The following is a 23,826-nucleotide window of genomic DNA, read 5'->3' as shown; positions in this document are numbered from 1 at the left end:
GCCAGAGTTGAGTCTGTGTTGATTCAGTCTCGTCTTCACGATGGACAGTTTGGACATGAACAGTGGACACTCTGAGGTACAGGCTGATTTATCCCCTCTGTGTTTAACCTGCTTCATGTTTAACTTTGTTTTACTTCGGTTTCTTTTAACCTGTTTTGGAATGTGCGTGTGTGTGCGTGCGTGTGTGTGTGTGTGTGCGTGTGTGTGCGTGTGCTTGTGTGTGTGTATTTAGTCCCTCAGTCTCAGTGATGCAGTGTCTTCCTGTTTATGGAGTAATGTCTCTTTAAAGTTTTATTTTGGGCTGATTCCTCCTCAGTCCTGACACACACTGAGGTGGGACAGAAGAGGTGAGACAGAAGAGGTGGGACAGAAGAGGACAGTTGAGGTGGGACAGGTGAGGTGAGACAGAAGAGGTGGGACAGAAGAGGACAGTTGTGGTGGGACAGGTGAGGTGAGACAGAAGAGGTGGGACAGAAGAGGACAGTTGTGGTGGGACAGGTGAGGTGAGACAGAAGAGGTGGGACAGAAGAGGTGGGACAGAAGAGGACAGTTGAGGGGGGACAGGTGAGGTGGACTTACAGCTACAAGTTGCTGGAGTATTGATCTGAGACCTGGGAGAGACAGCAGCTGATTGGACGTCCCTGCACTTTGTCTCTGGGCTTTGACACAATGTCTCCATCACTTTCCACCTGCTGTCCATCTGGGAACAAGGCACAGTTTACTAATACTCTCATTAACACAAATCCTCCTCTTATTGCAATGAGGTGTTGTTTATTAGTTGTTGTCTTAACTGGAGAAACACACACAACACACACACACACACACACACACACACACACACACACACACACACACACAGGGACATGTCGTTTTCCACAGTGTCTGATGTCAAGAACATTATTTATTCTACTGAAATGCAGATTTCGTTCCAGTGAGATATTCTGGTTGTTGTGATGAGGCTGTTGCTTCTGTTTAAATAATATTCTTTATATTTAAATTATAAATCTATTCTAATCGTGTTCTGAAGTTATAATTTATTCAATTTTTTAGGATAATTTAATACTTATTGTTTATTGGGAGCATGAGAAAATCACAGTTAGATTTGTTTCACACACACAGACACACACACACACACACAGACACACACACACACACACACACACACACACACAAACACACACAGACACACACAGGCGGCAGCTCAGTGGTCTGCAGACGTCTCCTCACGTTACTCAATGACACAAAGGTATAAACTGTGTTCTTGTAGAGTCACACTACACACTGTGCACACTGCTGAAAAGCCCATTTGCTGGCGTTGTGGTTCTGCCCCCCCGCAGTGTCCGAGGACCAGGATCAGCTCAGGTCACTGACATTAACACATATCCACCCACATGTCCAACATTCAAACCTGTCAGGTGTGTGTGTGTGTGTGTGCAGGTGTTTGTGGAGCTGAACGAGCTGATGATTGACAGGAACCAGGAGCTGCAGTGGAGGGAGACCGCTCGCTGGATCAAGTTTGAGGAGGAGGTGGAGGAGGAGACGGAGCGCTGGGGTCCACCTCACGTCGCCTCGCTCTCCTTCCGCTCGCTGCTCGAGCTCCGAAGAACCATCTCCCATGGTGAGTGCTGCCCCCGCTGGACAGACACTGACACTGCACGCACAACCAACTGGCACTGAGGATGTCATAGACCTCATGGTTCTGTGTTTCAGGGGCGGTGCTTCTGGACCTGAAGCAGAGGACGCTGCCGGACATCGCCCAGCAGGTGGCGGAGCAGATGGTGATCTCAGATCAGATCAGAGCTGAGGATCGGACCAGTGTCCTGAGAGCTCTGCTGCTCCGACACAGGTCTGTCCAACCTCTGTCCATCATCCATCTGTCCATCATCCATCTGTCCATCATCTGTCCATCATCTGGCCATTATCACTGTCCATCATCCATCTGTCCATCATCTGTCCATCATCGTCTGTCCATCATCTGTCCATCATATGGACATTATCACTGTCCATCATCCATCTGTCCATCATCTGGCCATCATCTGGCCATCATCTGGCCATCATCTGTCCATCATCTGTCCATCATCCATCTGTCCATCATCCATCTGTCCATCATCCATCTGTCCATCATCTGTCCATCACCTATCAATCATATGGCCATTATCACTGTCCATCATCCATCTGTCCATCATCCATCTGTCCATCATCTGGCCATCATCTGTCCATCATCTGTCCACCATCTGTCCATCATCCATCCACCCAGAGTGTTTTCATGTCTTCTCCCTGTCTCTGTCGTCAGTCATCCCAGTGATGAGAAAGATCACAGCTCGTTCAGCAGGAACATCTCTGCTGCCAACATGGCCGCCCTGATTGACAAACACAGTGGCCAATCAGAGCTCCCCCAGAAACTGACCAATCACAAAGAGGCTGACCCAGAGAAGACCAAGGTAAAACAAAGACAGACCGCGACTGTTTGACGTTAAATCAATTCACAAATAAAGAAGTTGGCCTTGGTCCTGAACAGTGGTGGCTGGTGATAACATGTAATCGGGGGGCTGCAGCCCCGGGGGGTTCGGGGCTGCAGGGAAGGAGTGATGCTGTGACAGATGGCAGGTCCAGATGGGAGTCATCAGTAAAGCAGTGGTTAGGATTTAGCTTTTCAAATGAGTAAATGTAAACATTTGTCAAGATTCTGAGTTTTTTTCATGGCGTGTCCAGAGAGAAGCCCCGCCCCTCTGTCAACCCAGATCCAAACATGAAGCAAAGCTGATGGAGAAGATCCCAGAGAGAGCTGAGGCCACCGTGGTTCTCGTGGGTACGCAGCACGAAAGTACACATCGTGTTCACCTCATGTACTTCTTGAATGTGTGTAGTTGGGTCCCAGCATCCCTCTGCTGTGTCTGCAGGCAGCGTGAGCTTCCTGGATCAGCCCTCCATGGTGTTTGTGCGGCTGCAGGAGGCGGTCCTGCTCGAGTCTGTTCTGGAAGTCCCCGTCCCTGTGAGGTTCCTCTTCTTGCTGCTGGGCCCACCCGTCCCTAACGTCGACTATCACCAGATCGGACGCTCCATCTCCACCCTTATGTCCGACAAGGCAAGTCCCACAGACTCAACCGACGCTCCGCTACCTCAAAGCTTCATAATACATCTTGTTTAATGAAATCTACCTCCTCAGCACTTCCATGAGGCAGCGTACCAGGCTGATGACCGGCAGGATCTGCTGACCGCCATCAACCACTTCCTGGACTGCAGCGTGGTCCTGCCGCCCTCGGAGGTCGATGGGGATGAGCTGCTCCACTCTGTCGCTCGCTTCCAAAGAGAGATGCTCCAAAAGAGGGAGGAGGAGCAGGGCAGCAAGCTGCAGGAGAAACCGTCGATGCTTCAGCTGCATGAAGGTCAGTTATCAGGTTTGTCAATGAACATGTTGTCGTCACTTCCTGCTCAGTTACAAGTTGCCATCTCTCTGTGGAAGAGCTCATCGTCCCTGCAAGACAAACATGTCGCCAGAATAAGACTAAATGTCTCCTTCTTATTATCTGAAGATTTTCATCAACTGTGATCCTATCTCAGATTCCCTGGTTCCCTCCAAACCCAGCGAGGAGCCCCTGAGGCGATCGGGGCGTCTGTTTGGAGGTCTGGTCCAGGACATGGCTCGACGTTACCCTCAGTACCTCAGTGACCTCAGAGATGCTCTGAACCCTCAGTGCATGGCCGCCATCATCTTCATCTACTTTGCTGCCCTGTCACCTGCCATCACCTTCGGTGGACTGTTGGGTAAGTCGTGACAGAACTTTGTCCCGAGGTTGAACCAGGTGTTTATTTGATGATTACAAACAGTCAGCAGACACTGTTTCAGAGTTGTGTTGTTGCTGTGATCGCTGACCTTTGACACAGGTGAGAAAACCGAGGGTCTGATGGGCGTGTCGGAGCTGATTGTTGCCACAGCCATGCAGGGCATCGTGTTCAGCGTGTTGGGCGCTCAGCCTCTGCTGGTGATCGGCTTCTCTGGACCACTGCTGGTGTTTGAAGAGGCCTTCTTCACTGTGAGCTCACCTGACCCGCTTCACACCTGCTTCAATGTATCATGTCTGTGGACATATGGTGTTGTAGATGGACACACAAGGTTTTAGTGAGAACTGCTTGTTTCTATTTATTTCCCCACATCTCTAACGATGATGGTTCTATCGTGAGTCAACACAATGTTCACTTGAGAGGTTTTCAGACCTTCATTTTACCACATGACCGTAGAATGGTCAGATGGGAGCAGATGGAAACTCGTTTCCGACCCTGTATCCTCAGGCTGTCAACCCAGTATGAGAATCAGGACTTCACACAGTGAAGTAAGGGAGCAGTGAGGCTGTCAGAGGAGAGAGAGGCCTGGTATCCAATCAGCACTTTGTATCACTAGATTTCTTTTGGTCAACATAATGAGTAGTTTTGATAAACATGTTTTGCGGATGATGGTTGATTGTACATCTCAAATAAGCCTTAACATTTGAAAACCATAATTGGTCAAACCGATGAACTGAACATTATTACTTTTAAAACTCAAGATTGTCTTTGTGTGATGTTTCATCTGTTCTGCTCACCCTCTGAAATCGATCTGTCACTTTTAACTAGGAATGGACTTTTAGCTTAATGTTATATATTTCATAAATTACAGATTTTCCACCTACCGCCTTACAGGTCAGGGATCCTCCATCAAAGCAGGTATCTTACCTGGTCTTTTTCTTCTGTATAGTTTTGTAAAAGCAATGGGATCGAGTACTTGACGGGCCGGGTGTGGATCGGGTTCTGGCTGGTGCTACTGGTTCTCCTCACTGTGGCCTTTGAGGGAAGCATCCTTGTTCGCTTTGTCTCCCGCTTCACTCAGGAGATTTTCTCCTTCCTCATTTCCCTCATTTTCATCTACGAGACCTTCGCCAAGACGATCAAGGTGAAGCCAGAGAGCAACAAGCATGAACTCTGCATATTCAAAAGTAACAGGAATTATGTGTTGCGTGTTACAGATTGATTTATACATGAAGATTTTTTTCATGTTGAAGTCTAAGTGTGTGTGAATTAAAGGTTCTGATGCAGACAAGTATCAGTCCATACAACACAGAGTAGCACTGGAGGTGTTCTTCTTTGTCTTCTAGATCTTTCAGGAGCATCCTCTCAAAAACTGTTACCATGGAAACAACACAGCATCTCCATTTTTCTGCAACTACACAACTGCTGCTGGGAATACTGGGAAGGTTGTGGGAGAGCCCAACACCGCCCTGCTGTCGTTACTGCTCATGGCGGGAACGTATTTCATCGCTTTCTACCTCCGCAAGTTCAAGAACAGCTCCTTCTTCCCCGGCAGGGTCAGTACATTCAGGCACTGGTACATGTTCAGGTAAATGTTCAGATACGTGTTCAGGTACGTGTTCAGGTACGTGTTCAGGTACGTGTTCAGGTACGTGTTCAGGTACATATTCAGGTACATGTTCAGGTAGATGTTCAGGTACGTGTTCAGGTACGTGTTCAGGTACATATTCAGGTACATGTTCAGGTAGATGTTCAGGTACGTGTTCAGGTACGTGTTCAGGTACATATTCAGGTACATGTTCAGGTAGATGTTCAGGTACGTGTTCAGGTACATGTTCAGGTACGTGTTCAGGTACGTGTTCAGGTACGTGTTCAGGTACATGTTCAGGTACGTGTTCAGGTACGTGTTCAGGTACATGTTCAGGTACATGTTCAGGTACATGTTCAGGTACGTGTTCAGGTACGTGTTCAGGTACGTGTTCAGGTACATATTCAGGTACATGTTCAGGTAGATGTTCAGGTACGTGTTCAGGTACGTGTTCAGGTACATATTCAGGTACATGTTCAGGTAGATGTTCAGGTACGTGTTCAGGTACGTGTTCAGGTACATATTCAGGTACATGTTCAGGTAGATGTTCAGGTACGTGTTCAGGTACGTGTTCAGGTACATGTTCAGGTACATGTTCAGGTACGTGTTCAGGTACGTGTTCAGGTACATGTTCAGGTACATGTTCAGGTACATGTTCAGGTACTGGTTCAGGTACATGTTCAGGTACATGTTCAGGTACGTGTTCAGGTACTGGTTCAGGTACGTATTCTGGTACATGTTCAGGTACATGTTCAGGTACATGTTCAGGTACGTGTTCAGGTACTGGTTCAGGTACGTGTTCAGGTACATGTTCAGGTACATGTTCAGGTACGTGTTCAGGTACATGTTCAGGTACATGTTCAGGTTCATGTTCAGGTACATGACCGGCTATTTGCATGTAAGTGACCACACATGTATGGGTACAGGCACAAACAGGTGCACACAAAACTGTTTATGTACAGTAGGTACAGTGATACAAGTAAACACAGATACTGTTTACGGAGATACACACAGGTACAGGTAATTATTTACGTTTATCCTGGTCCACAGGTAAGTAAATGTAAAAAGGCAGCTGCTCTTGTAGCTGTACTGATCGACCCGTTTTGAAATGGAGCTGTTTCTTTGCACACGCGTGTTGTACTCAATCGCCATCTCACTGGGCTGTAACTGCAATGCAACACACATGTACCGCTAGTCACTGCTTCAGCACCCGGAATAGAACCTGATCAACAGACATGAGTGTTCTCAACCAACTGAGACACATAAACAGGGAAGGAGGGGCGGGGCCTGAGGCTACGGACCACCTCCAGCTACCATCCTTCATTCTGACCCTCCGTAATAAAACTGACGAGCTCCAGGCGAAGGAACTCCTTGTTTTCTGGCCCTAACTGAAACCTGTCTTTCAAACAGTGACTGTGACCCGGATGTAATGAAACAACGACTAGACAGGGACGTTTTTCTGTTGGTATTGGATCTGTTCATGTATTTATGTATTTCAATGGTTTTCTGTATCGTGTGTCCATGTTTCCTGTTAGTTTGGGTTTTGCTTTTTTGCTCTGGCTGCAAAACTAATTTCCCCTCAGGGACAATTAAGTTGAAGTTGAAGAGGTGCAGATTCAAGTACATACATACAGATACACACATTTATTTCTGTACACAGGTACAAGTACAAATGCACCAGTAAATGTACATGGAGATACAGGGTTATAAAGGTACAGCTCTCACTACATTTCACAGGTATAGGTGTATAATAATTGTTCTGATATTCAAAGTCTTAATGTGAGGTCTCACATTTCTGACTTAAGCTCCGTAGGATCATCGGAGACTTTGGGGTACCCATTGCTATCCTCATCATGGTGTTGGTGGACTACAGTGCGGAGGACACCTACACCCAGGTCAGACCAGCGCATGTTTAAGACTCATCAAGACATCTGTGTGAATACCTCTGTTGAACTGTCTTCTTTCTGTTGACTGACAGAAGCTCAGTGTGCCCAGTGGATTCTCTGTCTCCAGTCCAGAGAAGCGTGGTTGGATGATTTCTCCTTTGGGATCGGACGGGCAGTTCCCCATTTGGATGATGGGTGCAAGCATTCTGCCGGCCATCCTCGTCTTCATCCTCATCTTCATGGAGTCCCAGATCACAGCGTACAACACGGTCTTCTTCTTGTCTTGTTGGTTGTTTTGGTCTCGGAATGAAGAGTTAATGTCACTTTCCCTGCTTCCGTCAGACTGATTGTCAGTAAAAAGGAGAGGATGCTGGTGAAGGGAACTGGTTTTCACCTGGACCTCCTCATCATCGTGGTGGTGGGTGGAATCTCAGCTCTGTTTGGTTTGCCTTGGCTGTCAGCTGCGACAGTTCGGTCCGTCACCCACACCAACGCCCTCACCGTCATGAGCAAAGCTGTGGCCCCTGGCGACAGGCCCCGCATCCAGGAAGTGAAGGAGCAGAGGGTGACTGGCTTCCTGGTGGCTGTGTTAGTGGGTACGACTCTGAGTCCTTCTGCGACTGATGTGACCAATGCTTGTGCTACAGCTTCTGATCTGGTCCCTGCTCCTCGTCTCAGGTCTGTCCATCGTGATCGGAGAGGTTCTGCGTCAGATCCCTCTAGCGGTGCTTTTTGGGATCTTCCTCTACATGGGTGTGATGTCCCTGAACGGGATCCAGCTCACCGAGAGGCTCATCCTGCTGCTGATGCCCTCAAAGTACCACCCGAATCAAAGCTACGTCCGCAAGGTTAGACCCGCCCCCTGACCAGGGACCATAACATCCGTCACTGAGTGAGGTGTGAAACTGAGTCACATGATATGGACACCTGTCTCTTGTCTGACAGGTACGGACGTTAAGAATGCACATGTTCACTATCGTCCAGCTGACCTGTCTGTCTCTGCTGTGGGTGGTCATGGCCACGGCAGCAGCACTAGCTTTCCCCTTCGTGCTGCTGCTGACGATTCCTGTGAGGACGCTGCTGCTGCCTCGTGTGTTCACCCGCAGGGAGCTGCAGAGCGTGAGTCCTTCACCTGACATCACACCAGGCTGGTTTGTGCCAGTTGTTACCAAGTGACACCAGATTCACACAAAGTGGTAACAACTGACCCGAAGAGATGGCTTCGGGTTCAACACCAAACAAACATCTCCTGAGAACCAGTTGTAATAAAACCCGTCTGTGATGTCGTTCTGTGTTAACATGTGATTAACGTGTCGTACACGTGTATAATGCACGTGGTCAATCTGACTGTTGCCATGCCGGTGTGCTCCTGCAGCTGGATGCTGACGACATGGAGGAGAAGGACGGGCAGGACGAGGACTCACAGCTGCAGGGGCCCGTGTGACCCGGCAGCAGCCTGATGATTGGTCGATCTTACTAGATGGACTGATCCTGCGCCCCCCTGCAGTAACATCCAGCATTTACCCTGTAGGAGGGGAGGGGGGTGTACTGGTTTTTAATTCTTAGATCTGATTCAGAGCTTGTTCAGATCTAGTTAAGTTCTGGTTCAGGTCTGATTTACTTCTGGTTCAGGTCGGGTTAGTTACGGTTAGTTCTGGTTCAGGTCTGGTTCAGTTCTGGTTCAGGTCAGGTTAGTTTCAATTCAGGTCTGATTTAGTTCTGGTTCAGGTCGGGTTAGTTCTGGTTCAGGTAAGGTTAGTTTTGAGTCAGGTCTGGTTTAGTTCCGGTTCAGTTCTGGTTCATTTTTGGTTCAGTTGTGGTTCAGGCCTGGTGAGTTTTAGTTCAGTTCTGGTTTGGGTCAAATTTACTTCTGGTTCAGGTCTGGTTACTTCTGGTTCAGGTCTGGTTAGTTCTGGTTCAGGTCTGGTTAGTTCTGGTTCAGGCCTGGTTAGTTCTGATTCAGGTCTGATTCAGTCCTGGTTCAGGTCAGGTTAGTGTCAATTCAGGTCTGATTTAGTTCTGGTTCAGGTCGGGTTATTTCCGGTTAGTTCTGGTTCAGGTCTGGTTTAGTTCTGGTTCAGGTCGGGTTAGTTCTGGTTTAGGTAAGGTTAGTTCTGGTTTAGGTAAGGTTAGTTCTGGTTCAGGTCTGGTTCTGTCTCTCATTAACTGAAACCCTCTGTCCTATGTGTAACTGTTTTTTCTTCATCATTAAACATAAATTATCTGATTGTGTTTTATTTTTCTCGTCGTTTCACATTTAACTAATTTATTGAACTTTGATATTTTACTGTTTCAATACATGTGTGTCAAAACATCATAAAGTTGTAAACATTAGAATAACACTGACCCCTGCTGGTCACTTCAGTCATTTAACATTTAACAAGGTGTCACGTGACCAACAGATCACATGACTTGAACAGACATAATTGTGGTCCATGGTTACCTCCGTCACAAAGCGCCTCAGTGAAACCGGAGCAGGCGGAGACATGTGGACACCTGAGCCGGCTGCTGAATGATAGATGGAGGCGGTCAGAGATCCTGCTCAGGTTCCTGGACCAGGAGAGGACAGGACAACACACAACTGAACCAGGAGACAACCGGACAACACACAACTGAACCAGGAGACGACCGGACAACACACAACTGAACCAGGAGACGACCGGACAACACACAACTGAACCGGGAGACGACAGGACAACACACAACTGAACCAGGAGACGACCGGACAACACACAACTGAACCAGCAGACGACCGGACAACACACAACTGAACCAGGAGACGACCGGACAACACACAACTGAACCAGGAGACGACCGGACAACACACAACTGAACCAGGAGACGACCGGACAACACACAACTGAACCAGGAGACGACCGGACAACACACAACTGAACCAGCAGACGACCGGACAACACACAACTGAACCAGGAGACGACCGGACAACACACAACTGAACCAGGAGACGACCGGACAACACACAACTGAACCAGCAGACGACCGGACAACACACAACTGAACCAGGAGACGACCGGACAACACGCAACTGAACCAGGAGACGACAGGACAACACACACCTGAACCAGGAGACGACAGGACATCACACACCTTAACCAAGAGAGGACAGGACATCACACAACTGAACCGGGAGAGGACAGGACAACACACACCTGAACCGGGAGACAACAGGACAACACACACCTGAACCGGGAGACGACAGGACAACACACACCTGAACCGGGAGACGACAGGACAACACACAACTGAACCAGGAGACAACAGGACAACACACACCTGAACAGGGAGACAACAGGACAACACACAACTGAACCGGGAGAGGACAGGACAACACACAACTGAACCAGGAGACGACAGGACAACACACAACTGAACAGGGAGACAACAGGACAACACACACCTGAACCGGGAGACGACAGGACGTGCGCTCCGAGGCTTCACCAGGTGACTGCTCTTTTTTTACTCTTTCACATGTATGTTGGGGGACATCATGTTCGTGGGACACGTGACGTTTGAATCCTGGACAGTGAAGACGTCCATGTTTCTGCTGCTCACTGACTCGTCTCCTTAGAAACATTTAATAAAGTTCTGTGGGTTTGAATAATGGAGTTCGTGAAGAAACTCGTTGAAACTCATTCGTCTATTTTATTGTCATTGTGACCAAGACTGGATCAGTAGTCAGGCCCCATCCACAGGCACCAGGTGGTTCAGGTTCAGGTTCAGGTGAGTCCAGGGTTGAGTCTGACCTTCTGACCTTGTGACCTGGTTTACCTGCGACAGGTGATGGTGTCAGGATGTCTGAGGCGAGGCAGCGAACTCTGTCCACCTCAGGCGAGTCTCTTTATCAGATCCTGGATCTGGAGAGGGGCTGCAGCCATGATGATATCAAGAAGTCCTACAGGTGAGTGAGTTCATTTCAATCTGTTTTCCACTTCTGGAGCTTTCAGTTGTAATAGTAACGTTCTGACCTGGGACAGGAAACTGGCGCTGCGCTACCATCCTGATAAGAACCCAGAGAACCCGGACGCTGCTGAGAAGTTCAAGGAGCTGAACAGCGCTCACGCCGTCCTGTCCGACCTCAGCAAGAGGAACATCTACGACTCGTACGGGTCTCTGGGACTCTACGTGGCCCAGCAGTTCGGAGAGGACAACGTCAACACCTATTTCATGTTGTCCACCTGGTGGGCTAAGGTGAGGGGGCAGGGCTTACAAAGTCCTGGAGTCTGACCTGAGGGGGGCGCTGACGCTGTGTTTGTGTGTCAGGGTGTGTTCGTGGTGTGTGGCGTCCTGACCGGATGTTACTGCTGCTGCTGCCTCTGCTGCTGCTGCAACTGCTGCTGCGGAAAACTCCACCCCCCACTGGCCGGGGAGGGGGCGGAGCCTGACTACATCTCCCCTGACGACCTCGAGGAAGAGATACGCAACGACCCTGACACTAGTGAGACAACAGGAAGTGAGCTTTGTCAGTCAGCTGCAACATCAAGTCCCTTAAAATATGCTTATTGATCCTTAAATATTGATGTAATTAAGGTATTTTAACGGTTAATAAGGTGACGGATTTTAACCACTTCAAGAGATAATCTGTAAAGTTAAGGGATTTTAAAGGATTAAAACTTTAAAACTTATCAAATAAAATGAAAAGGATCCCTTTAGCTTATTAAAAGAGATGTCATAGCTTTAATGGTATTAAGTCAAGTTTGAGGGTTTTTCTCCCTTAAGACATCATGCAGGTTATTAATAATCATGAATAATAACTAGGGCTGCGAAGCAGCACTGTGTGGCAGTGTTAATTTTGGCAGCTATTTTTGATTTAGTCTTAGTCTTTTGATGAAAATGCAAATTAGTTTTAGTCACATTTAGTCATTTTTATCCTTCTTAGTTTTAGTCTAGTTTTAGTCACATTTAATAGCCACATTAAACTCCTTTTCTATAAAAACATATAGCTGCAGCCTAATAGCTTAAAAATATATAGTTAGTTTTAAATGTGAAAACAAACAGGGAGAGCAGGTCAGACTGGAGCCGGACACAGAAACTTCAGCTCGGTAGAAACCAACTGCAGCTTCTGCTCTGATCAAGAAGCTGAGGCTCTGATCTCTGATCAGCTGAGACCAGAGAAACTCTGTGTTTCCACTGTTTCCATAGTTAAGAAGCATCTTGGTCACTGAGAGGCTGCTCCACGAGAACGAGCTCTGATCTTGTGTCTCTGAGCGAGTGAGCGGGGCGGGGGGCGGAGCCTCGGGACCGGTGAGCCATCTGGGAGCGCACAGACACACACATACACAGACACACACACACACACATACACAGACACACACAGACACAGTCACTCGCCCGCTCCTGATACTTCATGACGGCCTGACACGATGATGTTATTGTGACTTAGTCAACCACCAACATTTTCGTCTCGTCTCGTCAACGAAAGTTAAAATAGATTTAGTCATAGTTTTTATTTTCAAAGATCTGTTTTCGTTACGTCTTCATCTCGTCTTCATCATGGAAAAAAGTTTGTTAACGAATATTTTTCGTTATAGTTTTCGTCAACGAAATTAACACTGCTGTGTGGCCCCGAGCGCTGGCTCCAAGTTTTGTGCGTTTTGCAGAAAAATAAACACCTGACTTCCTGTGTCTGTCACACAACGCTGAACCACGCCCACTATGGACGCATTATGGACCACGCCATGAAGTGCAGACCACACGGTGACATTTTCATGTAAATCAAATGAAAGTTGTAAAACAAGGCTTTCTTTCTGATGCCAGTAGGTGGCGCTATGACCCTGAGTTACTTTTGACATGTAGAGCTGTTCAGGCCTGGACCCTGATCATGTGACATGATTTTGGGGCTGATTGGACAATGCACAGTGGAGTTATCACTAATAACTCATTTTTGATGAATCAACAAACTTTGAAGCGTGGCCAAAGTAGACTAAATTAACTGAGGTAGTTTTAACCTTCATCTTGTTGAGGTGACACTCACTGAGTTTGAAGTTGAGCTCGAGGAGGAGTTTGTTAAAATACACGTGTAGAATGGCCAAATTGGCCACTAAATCCAAAATGGCCGACGTCCTGTTACGGTTTTTACAGTTGACTTTTTGTCTGTCTGTTCGTGTTACACTGTGCAGATCGGTGAAAGCAAACAGTGTCTGTGCTTTAGGGGGCGCTGTTGAGCCGCTCTGCCAGAATACATTTTCACCACTTTTGAATTTGGACGGACATGCCTGAGCTTTGGAGCACGAGGGCCTGAGCTGCTGTCGGGGCTCGGGCCCTGACTAGAAGCCTTTCACTCGTCCCTTAACAAACCACAGGCAACTTCCACTTAACTTCAAAACACAGATTCCTGTGGCAAGCTTTAAGGTGAAAACTAGTTTATATGAAATAACTTAAAATTAGCATTTAATAAAACTATACCACTCATCGGCTGATTGGTTTGAGTGTGGACCAGCAGGATGAGGGTTCAACTTCCGGCTGATCCTTATGTCTGTCCCTGATTGTTTCCTGTCTCTTTCAAAATAAAACAGGTACGGATTTGTACGTTGCTGCTCAGCCCCGAGGTCCTGAGGCCATGATGTCATCAGATAACAAAGGTTTTTCTGTTTTTCTTTCAGATGATGAGACTCCGATCGTTCAACAGCCGACAAACGCCGGAGAGAAAACTCAGCTGATCACTGACGGACACCGAAGATACGGAGACACCTTCACATGAAGCTGACAGGAAACAGGAAACACTGCCGCAGTCCCACACCTGACCACCTGAACCAGTTTAACGTCAGCCAATAAGAGGCCACGTTATGTCTTAAATCAAGTCTGACATGACGTCATATATATATATATATATATATATATATATATATCTGTCTGTTCATTAACAGGTCATAACATTATTTGTTCAGACTGTTCCTTTAACGCAGCAGCTCTTTAATTCAACTCTGATTGGTTGAAGTTCTCTCACATCTTAAATAAAGGTTAAGATTTAGAAAATAAATAAATCTGATGTAAAAAATGTTTTACTTTTAAGTTTGTTGCATTTTTATTGTTTATTTTATTTGTGAATAATGTTCAGAGTGTGACGTGATGTCTCCTGTATTCACGTCTGTCCAGCAGGGGGCGCCATTATGGCTGGACACATTTATTGAGATTGTTGTGTTGCTGTGTGTTGAAATATAAAATATTAGATTTTACAGATGTCCGTGTGTTTTTCCTCATGTTCTATCTGAAGCTGAACTTTCAGAAAACGTAACATTCAACACGTTTCATGTGTCATCCTCCTCCTGTCCATCAGATGTCCCCGGACTCTCCTCTTGTCTCCTGGCCAGTGGAGAATCCCCCCCCCCCTTCTCTCATGGTGACACTTCTGTCAGACTTCAGATGCTCTAATGCTGTAACAGATGGAATCTTCAAATTCAAGTTTGCATTTTGAATTAAATGGGACAGAAGGAAATTGAGATGATCTTTGGGTTAAAGTCATAAATTATTAAAAATAAATATCACACCCAACACTGACCAGCAGGGGGAGCTGCAGCCTCCTCAGCATCTCTGACACTGAACTGTCCCTTTAAGACTCTGTCCTGCTTCCTGACTTTGACCCCCCCCAACTGGCTCTGTCACGCCTCCTTGTGACCTTTGACATATAAGGACCTGTCGGCACGGCAACAGCTGACGTCTGTCCATCTAAAAACAGACTCACAGTTCTCACACTGCTGTGCACAGACCCACAACACCACAGACCTACAACACCACAGACCCGCAACACCACAGACCTACAACACCACAGACCCGCAACACCACAGACCTACAACACCACAGACTCGCAACACCACAGACCTACAACACCACAGACTCACAACACCACAGACCCACAACACCACAGACCTACAACACCACAGACTCACAACACCACAGACCCACAACACCACAGACCTACAACACCACATACCTTCAACACCACAGACTCACAACACCACAGACTCGCAACACCACAGACCCACAACACCACAGACCTACAACACCACAGACCTACAACACCACAGACCTTCAACACCACAGACCCACAACGCCACAGACTCACAACACCACAGACCCACAACACAACAGACCCACAACACAACAGACCCACAACACTGCCGCTCCTTCATTTCCTTTCGTCTCTGATCTCTTGCGGGCCCCGCCCTCTCCCGGTGTCTCCCCCTGGTGTCGGGTGTCACTCAGTGTCATGGAGAGTCTGGAGAAGCAGCTCATCTGTCCCATCTGTCTGGAGACGTTCACCAAGCCGGTGGTCATCCTGCCCTGCCAACACAACCTCTGTCGCAAGTGTGCCAACGACGTCTTCCAGGTGAGGGCGTGAAAGAGTCGCACCAGCTGAGAACTTGTGTTGATCAGCAGCGACCGTAGATTTCCTCCACGTTTCTTTAGTTGTGATCATATTTCTGTTTCGCTCTGATGATGATGTTGTGAACTATCAGTTCATCATGTTTGTTGTTCACTGGACACGTGACCGAGAAGAAACCAGACGATCATGTGATGATTCACATCTGGATCAGGAGGATAAAACAGCTGTTCTGTTTTTATATATTAATGTTGCTGCCGCGAAGAATTGTGAGATGGCATTGTCTCCTTTCCTTTCATGAGGATGGTTGATGTTTCCTCGGCTAAAGGAGAGAAGTTAGGAAGCATTGTCTCCTTTCATTTCATGAAGGATGGTTGATGTTTCCTCGGCTAAAGGAGAGAAGTTAGGAAGCATTGTCTCCTTTCCTTTCATGAGGATGGTTGATGTTTCCTCGGCTAAAGGAGAGAAGTTAGGAAGCATTGAGCCTCCTTTCCTTTCATGAAGGATGGTTGATGTTTCCTCGACTAAAGGAGAGAAGTTAGGAAGCATTGAGCCTCCTTTCCTTTCATGAGGATGGTTGATGTTTCCTCGGCTAAAGGAGAGAAGTTAGGAAGCATTGAGCCTCCTTTCCTTTCATGAAGGATGGTTGATGTTTCCTCGGCTAAAGGAGAGAAGTTAGGAAGCATTGAGCCTCCTTTCCTTTCATGAGGATGGTTGATGTTTCCTCGGCTAAAGGAGAGAAGTTAGGAAGCATTGAGCCTCCTTTCCTTTCATGAAGGATGGTTAATGTTTCCTCGGCTAAAGGAGAGAAGTTAGGAAGCATTGAGCCTCCTTTCCTTTCATGAGGATGGTTGATGTTTCCTCGGCTTAGGAGAGAAGTTAGGAAGCATTGTCTCCTTTCCTTTCATGAAGGATGGTTGATGTTTCCTCGACTAAAGGAGAGAAGTTAGGAAGCATTGTCTCCTTTCATTTCATGAAGGATGGTTGATGTTTCCTCGGCTAAATGAGAGAAGTTAGGAAGCATTGAGCCTCCTTTCCTTTCATGAAGGATGGTTGATGTTTCCTCGGCTAAAGGAGAGAAGTTAGGAAGCATTGTCTCCTTTCCTTTCATGAAGGATGGTTGATGTTTCCTCGGCTAAAGGAGAGAAGTTAGGAAGCATTGTCTCATTTCCTTTCATGAAGGATGGTTGATGTTTCCTCGGCTAAAGGAGAGAAGTTAGGAAGCATTGTCTCCTTTCCTTTCATGAGGATGGTTGATGTTTCCTCGGCTAAAGAAGAGAAGTTAGGAAGCAATGTCTCCTTTCCTTTCATGAGGATGGTTGATGTTTCCTCGGCTAAAGGAGAGAAGTTAGGAAGCATTGTCTCCTTTCCATTCATGAAGGATGGTTGATGTTTCCTCGGCGAAAGGAGTGAAGTTAGGAAGCATTGAGCCTCCTTTCCTTTCATGAGGATGGTTGATGTTTCCTCGGCTAAAGGAGAGAAGTTAGGAAGCATTGAGCCTCCTTTCCTTTCATGAAGGATGGTTGATGTTTCCTCGACTAAAGGAGAGAAGTTAGGAAGCATTGTCTCCTTTCCTTTCATGAAGGATGGTTGATGTTTCCTCGGCTAAATGAGAGAAGTTAGGAAGCATTGAGCCTCCTTTCCTTTCATGAGGATGGTTGATGTTTCCTCGGCTAAAGGAGAGAAGTTAGGAAGCATTGTCTCCTTTCCTTTCATGAAGGATGGTTGATGTTTCCTCGACTAAAGGAGAGAAGTTAGGAAGCATTGTCTCCTTTCCTTTCATGAGGATGGTTGATGTTTCCTCGGCTAAAGGAGAGAAGTTAGGAAGCATTGAGCCTCCTTTCCTTTCATGAAGGATGGTTGATGTTTCCTCGGCTAAAGGAGAGAAGTTAGGAAGCATTGTCTCCTTTCCTTTCATGAAGGATGGTTGATGTTTCCTCGGCTAAAGGAGAGAAGTTAGGAAGCATTGTCTCCTTTCCTTTCATGAAGGATGGTTGATGTTTCCTCGGCTAAAGGAGAGAAGTTAGGAAGCATTGCCTCCTTTCCTTTCATGAAGGATGGTTGATGTTTCCTCAGCTAAAGGAGAGAAGTTAGGAAGCATTGAGCCTCCTTTCCTTTCATGAGGATGGTTGATGTTTCCTCGGCTAAAGGAAAGAAGTTAGGAAGCATTGTCTCCTTCCTTTCATGAAGGATGGTTGATGTTTCCTCGGCTAAAGAAGAGAAGTTAGGAAGCATTGTCTCCTTTCCTTTCATGAAGGATGGTTGATGTTTCCTCGTCTAAAGGAGAGAAGTTAGGAAGCATTGAGCCTCCTTTCCTTTCATGAAGGATGGTTAATGTTTCCTCGGCTAAAGGAGAGAAGTTAGGAAGCATTGTCTCCTTTCCTTTCATGAAGGATGGTTGATGTTTCCTCGGCTAAAGGAGAGAAGTTAGGAAGCATTGTCTCCTTTCCTTTCATGAAGGATGGTTGATGTTTCCTCGGCTAAAGGAGAGAAGTTAGGAAGCATTGAGCCTCCTTTCCTTTCATGAGGATGGTTGATGTTTCCTCGGCTAAAGGAGAGAAGTTAGGAAGCATTGAGCCTCCTTTCCTTTCATGAGGATGGTTGATGTTTCCTCGGCTTAAGGAGAGAAGTTAGGAAGCATTGAGCCTCCTTTCCTTTCATGAAGGATGGTTGATGTTTCCTCGGTTTAAGGAGAGAAGTTAGGAAGCATTGAGCCTCCTTTCCTCATCATTTAAAGAATTGTACAGATCATATTAAGAAACACTTCAGGTAATATCACTCAGTTCAGAAGGTTCCTAAGTCCAATGGATTATTTGAATGCCCCCTGAGTGAATCCATAGGGTTAGGGTTAGTCCTCCCACAGCATCATGGGACATTCCAAAGCTTCTCCAGTGAAAAGGGGATAAATGAGTCCTCTCCACCTGTGTCTGGCCCCGCCCCCTGCAGGCGTCCAATCCCTACCTGTCGACGAGGAGCGGCTCGACGGTGACATCAGGAGGTCGTTTCCGCTGCCCGTCCTGTCGCCATGAGGTGGTGCTGGACCGACACGGTGTCTACGGACTGCAGAGGAACCTGCTGGTGGAGAACATCATCGACATGTACAAACAGGACAGCAGCAGGTAGCCCCCCCCCCTCCCCCCGGATATTAGAAAACAAGGAACAACAGCAATCAGAATTATATTCCTCAACTGTCGACTTGGAAAACGAGTGTCAACGTGTGTCTCTCTCTCTCTTTCTCTCTCTCTCTCTCTCTCTCTCTCTCTCTCTCTCTCTCTCAGTAAACCGTCCCCTGTGGTGAAGGTCGATCAGCCGATGTGTGTTGATCATGAGGATGAAAGAATCAACATTTACTGTGTGAGCTGCAGCGCCCCCACCTGTTCACTGTGTAAAGTGTTCGGAGCGCACAAAGACTGTGAGGTGGCGCCACTTGAAACCGTCTTCACCGCACAAAAGGTCATCGCACACACAATGACGCTTGCTCCGTTTGCCAGATGACCTGTACTCCTGTATAACACAACCTCTTCTTCATCCATAGAGAGTTTAACATGAGTGTGTGTCTGTGTGTAGGCGGAGTTGACTGACTGTATCTCCGTGCTCGTTGGGAATAACGAGAGGATCCAGGCGATCATCGGTCACCTGGAGGAAACCTGCAGATCTGTTTATGTGAGTTCCTCCACTTCCCCTGAGGTTCACACCTTCTTCACCTGAGGCTCACACCTTCTTCACCTGAGGCTCACACCCGTTGTGTTTTCAGGAGAACGGCAGCAGACAGAAGTCGAAGGTGTGTGAAACATTTGATCACCTGTTCGCTCTCCTGGAGGAGAAGAAAGGTGAGATGACTCTGAGGATCAGCTCTGAACAGGAAGACAGACTCGACAACATCCGAGGTCTGAGGAGGAAGTACAGCGAGCACATGGACGCTGCCGCCCGGCTGCTGGAGAACGCCATCCAGACGCTGGACCAGTCGGAGATGGCCGTGTTCCTGCAGGTGGGATCTGTGTGCAGGCGTTTCAAGCTCCCAGGAGAAAACACACGTTTACATTTACAATAATTCACTTTGATTTGTGTCCCACAGACATCCAGACCTCTGCTACAGAAGTGAGTCTTAACGTGGTTAAATCTCATCACATCATTGATTATTTGCTGTTTATTGATTATTTGCTGTTTATTGATTATTTGCTGTTTATGGATTATTTGCTGTTTATTGATTATTTGCTGTTTATTGATCAGGATCGTGGAGGGGACCAACACGTCTCACCTGGATAAACTCCAACACGGATACGACAACATGGAACTCTTCACTGCTAACATTAAACTTCAGAGACAAGCGCTGAGCAACATTGCCTTCATCAGAGGTTACAGGCGTGTGTGGGGGGGGGGGGGGGGGGGGGCTGTTAGCATGTTAGTTGTTGGCTACATTCGACGACCTGTCATGAGATCAGTGATTAACAGAGAGCAGGGTGTTGTGTGAAAGGTAAATCAAGTAGAAGCTGAGCAGCGAGTCCCTCGAAAAGGATTTAACGAACAAATCATATTCACGAGTGCGTTAGAGTTGTGTCTGCGCCGCATAGCAATACTACTAATACAAATAATTAGTAACAATAACTGTATTCTTCTTTTAAAATGAAGCCTTGAGGTGAGATTATGACGCTTCAGTTAAAGGGTGATAAATTATAGTGTAACTGTTACGGTATAATTTCTTAATAACACCTTGTGATTGACTTAGGCCTGAATTGTTTCATTTGGTTGCATTCTGTGATGGAATACTTATTTTTAGTTAGCCCTTTATTTGGGGGAAATAACATTCAGGTGAATAACATCTGTATAAGTTTTGTTTTGATGCAAAGACCTGTACATTAGCTGGAATGTAGCACAACAATGGAAGTGGAAGCAGTGTGCAATAAAAAGATGTTGTCCCTAAAATGAATGAATAATCGTGACGAATAATCGTAATCTCAATATTGATCAAATAATCGTGCAGCCCTTCTTTGAGGTAACAGAATAAAGAGCTAACGTCATTGGACATGCTAATGCTACAGCTGCGGTATGGAAACATTCTAATGTGTCCAAATGCTAACACATAAGCATGCTGCCAAAAGGAAGCTACATTCAGCTGCTAGTAAGAAATGGTATTGAAATGGCTTAGCATGCTAAAAAAGCTAAACTATGCTAACAGGAAGCTGATGTATTGACTAAAGCAGCATGGTAGATGCTACAGTGTTAGCATGTCAGTCTATGAATATGGAGCTCCTGTACTGTTTGCTCATTTGTTAGCATGTAGCTAACCTTGAGTTTCCTCTCAGCTGATGAAGAAGATGAAGAAGATGAGATCAGAGTGACGTCACCGGGGAGTCGAGCTGAGTTGCAGCCGCTTGCAGCCAATCAGCAGCCTCCTCTTCCACCTGCACAGCTCTCAGCCCCCACCCCTCAGAGACCCTCAGAGACCACACCCACGATCACGTCACCTACAAGAAACCCCACCCCTTCGTCTTCCAGTCAGACCACGCCCCATCTACCCCCGCCCACTGCCAGCCCCACCCCCCAGGTAGGATCATGATCATGAACGCTCTAATCAATGGATCTGATTGGATAATGTGTTGACTGGCTTTGGGTGATTACAAACTATTAATGATAAACTTTATTTGCACCTTTCATACAAGAAGTGCTTTGGATAAACTATAGATAAAACATGTTTGTATTAATAAAAACATGTTGATAAAAAGAAACATAAAAGGAATTCATAAAAGAGAACAGATGTTAAAGGGATAGTTCACCCATTATCTACACACCTCTCTGATGGGGGGGGGGGGGTGTTTGAGTCCATTAGACCTTCTGGAGTCTCAGGGGTAAATATTGTTGCGGCAGAATTTGGTTTGTCGTTGGAACCTCTGACAGAGCTGCTGCAGAGGTTCTCAGTGTTCTAGAGGGAACATGGTCCAGTAGAGGAGCAGCTGTGTAACTGGGTCGGCTCAGAACCTTGTGTGTGAGGAGGAGAACCTGGAGCTCAATGTGTGGAACAACCCGAGCAGCTAATGTGTTCCCTCCTCTGGGTTCACATGCTGCAGACTCCTGAATGAGGCTCTATTGTTTTCTATGCGACGCTGTAATTCATCCATTAATCCATAGAATAGACAGAGTCATAGAGTCTCATAAAAATGAAGGCATGAATCAGCTTCTGTCAGATTTATGATTTATTATTGATGGATGATTATTGTTTGATTGCTGCTGCAGGTGGAGTCTGATCAGAACGAGTCGAGCGACGGCCAGAGACACGTGTTCTCCTTCAGCTGGCTCAACCAGAAGTGAGACACGTCTTCACGTCTCTGATGATGTCACAAGTGGTCGACAGACAGAAACTGTTCTAATGCTTCTGTCAATAAAAGATTTAACAGAGTCGGTTTTTCTGTGACATCAGTTTGAAATTCTTTGATGAGTGACGGTTACTGAATCATTTATCAGTTCAACTTTAATTCTCTACTCTCATATTCACTAATCACAGTTTGTCTCATAGATCGTAACAAGAGAAAAAATAACAAATACAAACTTTTTAAAGGAAATTAAACGTCAGAGTCAGAGGTGACATCACTTCCTGTCAATGACAAAGGACAAAGTGTAACATCAACCAAATCATATGATCACGATGTGTGAGGGAGACAAAATAAAGGTCAAATGTCTGCCCAGTTTAAATTCAAATGTTCTGTGATGATCACAACTGTTTTATTATAACAGAGAATCCAGATATTAGACAGATCCATCCAACAACATAGATCTCAGCAGAGAGGGCTCACTCCAACACCTCTATTGAATTTCGTTTGATTTGTTCCTTTGGTACGAAGTCGTCAGCGTCACTTGTTGAGGAGAGTGAACTCCGTCACATGATCTCTATCTCCCCAGGGCGTCCATCATCCTGCGGTTGCTGTCGGCCTGCTGGGCGATCTGCTCGGCCCTCGCCATCTGCAGAACCTCCCTGAGCAGGTGGAACGTCAGGTCCAGGGAGATGGGGGGTTCCTCCAGCCTCTTCTCCTTCCCCCCGGCCTGCAGGGGGCGCTGTGTCAGCTCCAGCAGAGCCTGGTTCACTGATGAAGAGGAGGAGCCTCCCGCCAGCTGCAGGGAAAACTCCTCCCCCAGGTGGAGCAGCAGCGGCTGGGAGAGGAGGGGCCGACGGTGGGAGGGAGGAGCCACGGCAGGTCGACAATCAACCGAGATCAGAGCGACGACGCACAACAACACAATCAGCTTCATCTCCTCACAATGATACAACCTGAGGAGGAGAGACAACTAGTTAACCACAAACACACAAGCACAAGCACACACAAATGGATACTGACACACAGACACTGTCACATAAACTGACACACACACACACACACACATATACACACAGACCCTGGCACACAAACACAGAAACTGACACACACACACACACACACACACACACAAACACACACACACACACACACACACACTGACACACACAGACCCTGACACACACACACAGACAGTGACATACACTGACACACACACACACACATACACACACACACAGACCCTGACAGACACACAGACACACAAACACAAAAACAAAGACTTTGACACACAGACACTGACAAAGACACTGACACAGACACTGACACACACACACACACACACACACACAGACCCTGACAGACACACACACAAACACAAACACAAAAACAAAGACTTTGACACACACACTGACACACACACACACTGACACACACTGACGTGGATCAATACATGTGATCAGTTTCTGATCAGCTGATCTCACCTGATCTTCTTCGTATCTTCGTCTCTTTAGTCGATAAAAACTTCGTCTGATTCGTCTTTTTATCCGTGAGGAGGAGGAGCCTAGATGAGGAGGAGGAGCCTAGAGGAAGAGGAGAAACCTCTTCATCACAAACAAAATAAAAACATTTCCTCTTATTTTTAGAACGATTCCAAACTTTTCTTTGATGTTTTCTTCTGAAAGAGACAGCAGCGTCCTTCCTGTTTGTCGGAGGCGTGATGAAGATGATTTGACCTTTAAGAGTTTAGAACCTGTGACCTTCATCTGCTGCAGCCAGCAGGACATGAAGACACACTGGACAACGGTCCAACAACATAAGGACATTCTAACACATGTCTCTGTGTCTGTGTCTGTGTCTGTGTGTGTCTCTGTGTGTCTCTCTGTGTGTGTCTCTGTGTCTGTGTCTGTCCTCTCCTGTCGTCTG

General features: G+C 46.7%; 4 protein-coding genes across 4 annotated transcripts; 3 read left to right on the top strand and 1 right to left on the bottom strand.

Annotated features, from left to right (window-relative positions):
- On the top strand, nt 1-9,097 carry slc4a2a (solute carrier family 4 member 2a). The gene is made up of 17 exons (XM_062404116.1): nt 1-76; nt 1,438-1,618; nt 1,711-1,846; nt 2,294-2,441; nt 2,713-2,809; nt 2,901-3,085; nt 3,167-3,386; nt 3,562-3,765; nt 3,886-4,034; nt 4,733-4,927; nt 5,130-5,339; nt 7,177-7,266; nt 7,350-7,516; nt 7,600-7,853; nt 7,936-8,105; nt 8,203-8,376; nt 8,633-9,097. Exons 1-17 carry the CDS (start codon nt 41-43, stop codon nt 8,699-8,701), a joined length of 2,685 nt encoding a protein of 894 aa, XP_062260100.1. The 5' UTR covers nt 1-40; the 3' UTR covers nt 8,702-9,097.
- Nucleotides 9,098-9,722: 625 nt separating this feature from the next.
- Nucleotides 9,723-14,415, top strand: LOC133968203 (dnaJ homolog subfamily C member 5-like). The gene is made up of 5 exons (XM_062404114.1): nt 9,723-10,719; nt 11,056-11,176; nt 11,253-11,466; nt 11,539-11,728; nt 13,878-14,415. The coding sequence occupies exons 2-5, from the start codon at nt 11,070-11,072 to the stop codon at nt 13,973-13,975; spliced, it is 609 nt and encodes a 202-aa protein (XP_062260098.1). The 5' UTR covers nt 9,723-10,719; nt 11,056-11,069; the 3' UTR covers nt 13,976-14,415.
- Nucleotides 14,416-14,980: 565 nt separating this feature from the next.
- LOC133968202 (E3 ubiquitin-protein ligase TRIM63-like) lies at nt 14,981-22,049 on the top strand. The gene is made up of 9 exons (XM_062404113.1): nt 14,981-15,601; nt 18,542-18,714; nt 18,874-19,048; nt 19,163-19,258; nt 19,350-19,583; nt 19,671-19,693; nt 19,826-19,950; nt 20,899-21,140; nt 21,827-22,049. Exons 1-9 carry the CDS (start codon nt 15,482-15,484, stop codon nt 21,899-21,901), a joined length of 1,263 nt encoding a protein of 420 aa, XP_062260097.1. The 5' UTR covers nt 14,981-15,481; the 3' UTR covers nt 21,902-22,049.
- Nucleotides 22,050-22,432: 383 nt separating this feature from the next.
- On the bottom strand, nt 22,433-23,455 carry LOC133968204 (corticoliberin-like). The gene is made up of 2 exons (XM_062404115.1): nt 23,385-23,455; nt 22,433-22,856 (listed from the first exon to the last, which is right to left on the bottom strand). The coding sequence occupies exon 2, from the start codon at nt 22,835-22,837 to the stop codon at nt 22,478-22,480; it is 360 nt and encodes a 119-aa protein (XP_062260099.1). The 5' UTR covers nt 22,838-22,856; nt 23,385-23,455; the 3' UTR covers nt 22,433-22,477.
- Between the last annotated feature and the right edge of the window lie 371 nt (nt 23,456-23,826).

Source organism: Platichthys flesus, chromosome 14 (assembly GCF_949316205.1).
Source record: "Platichthys flesus chromosome 14, fPlaFle2.1, whole genome shotgun sequence".
NCBI classification, from domain to species: Eukaryota; Metazoa; Chordata; class Actinopteri; order Pleuronectiformes; family Pleuronectidae; genus Platichthys; species Platichthys flesus.
Note: the sequence above shows the minus strand (reverse complement) of the source record. Positions and strands in the feature narration are given on the sequence as shown.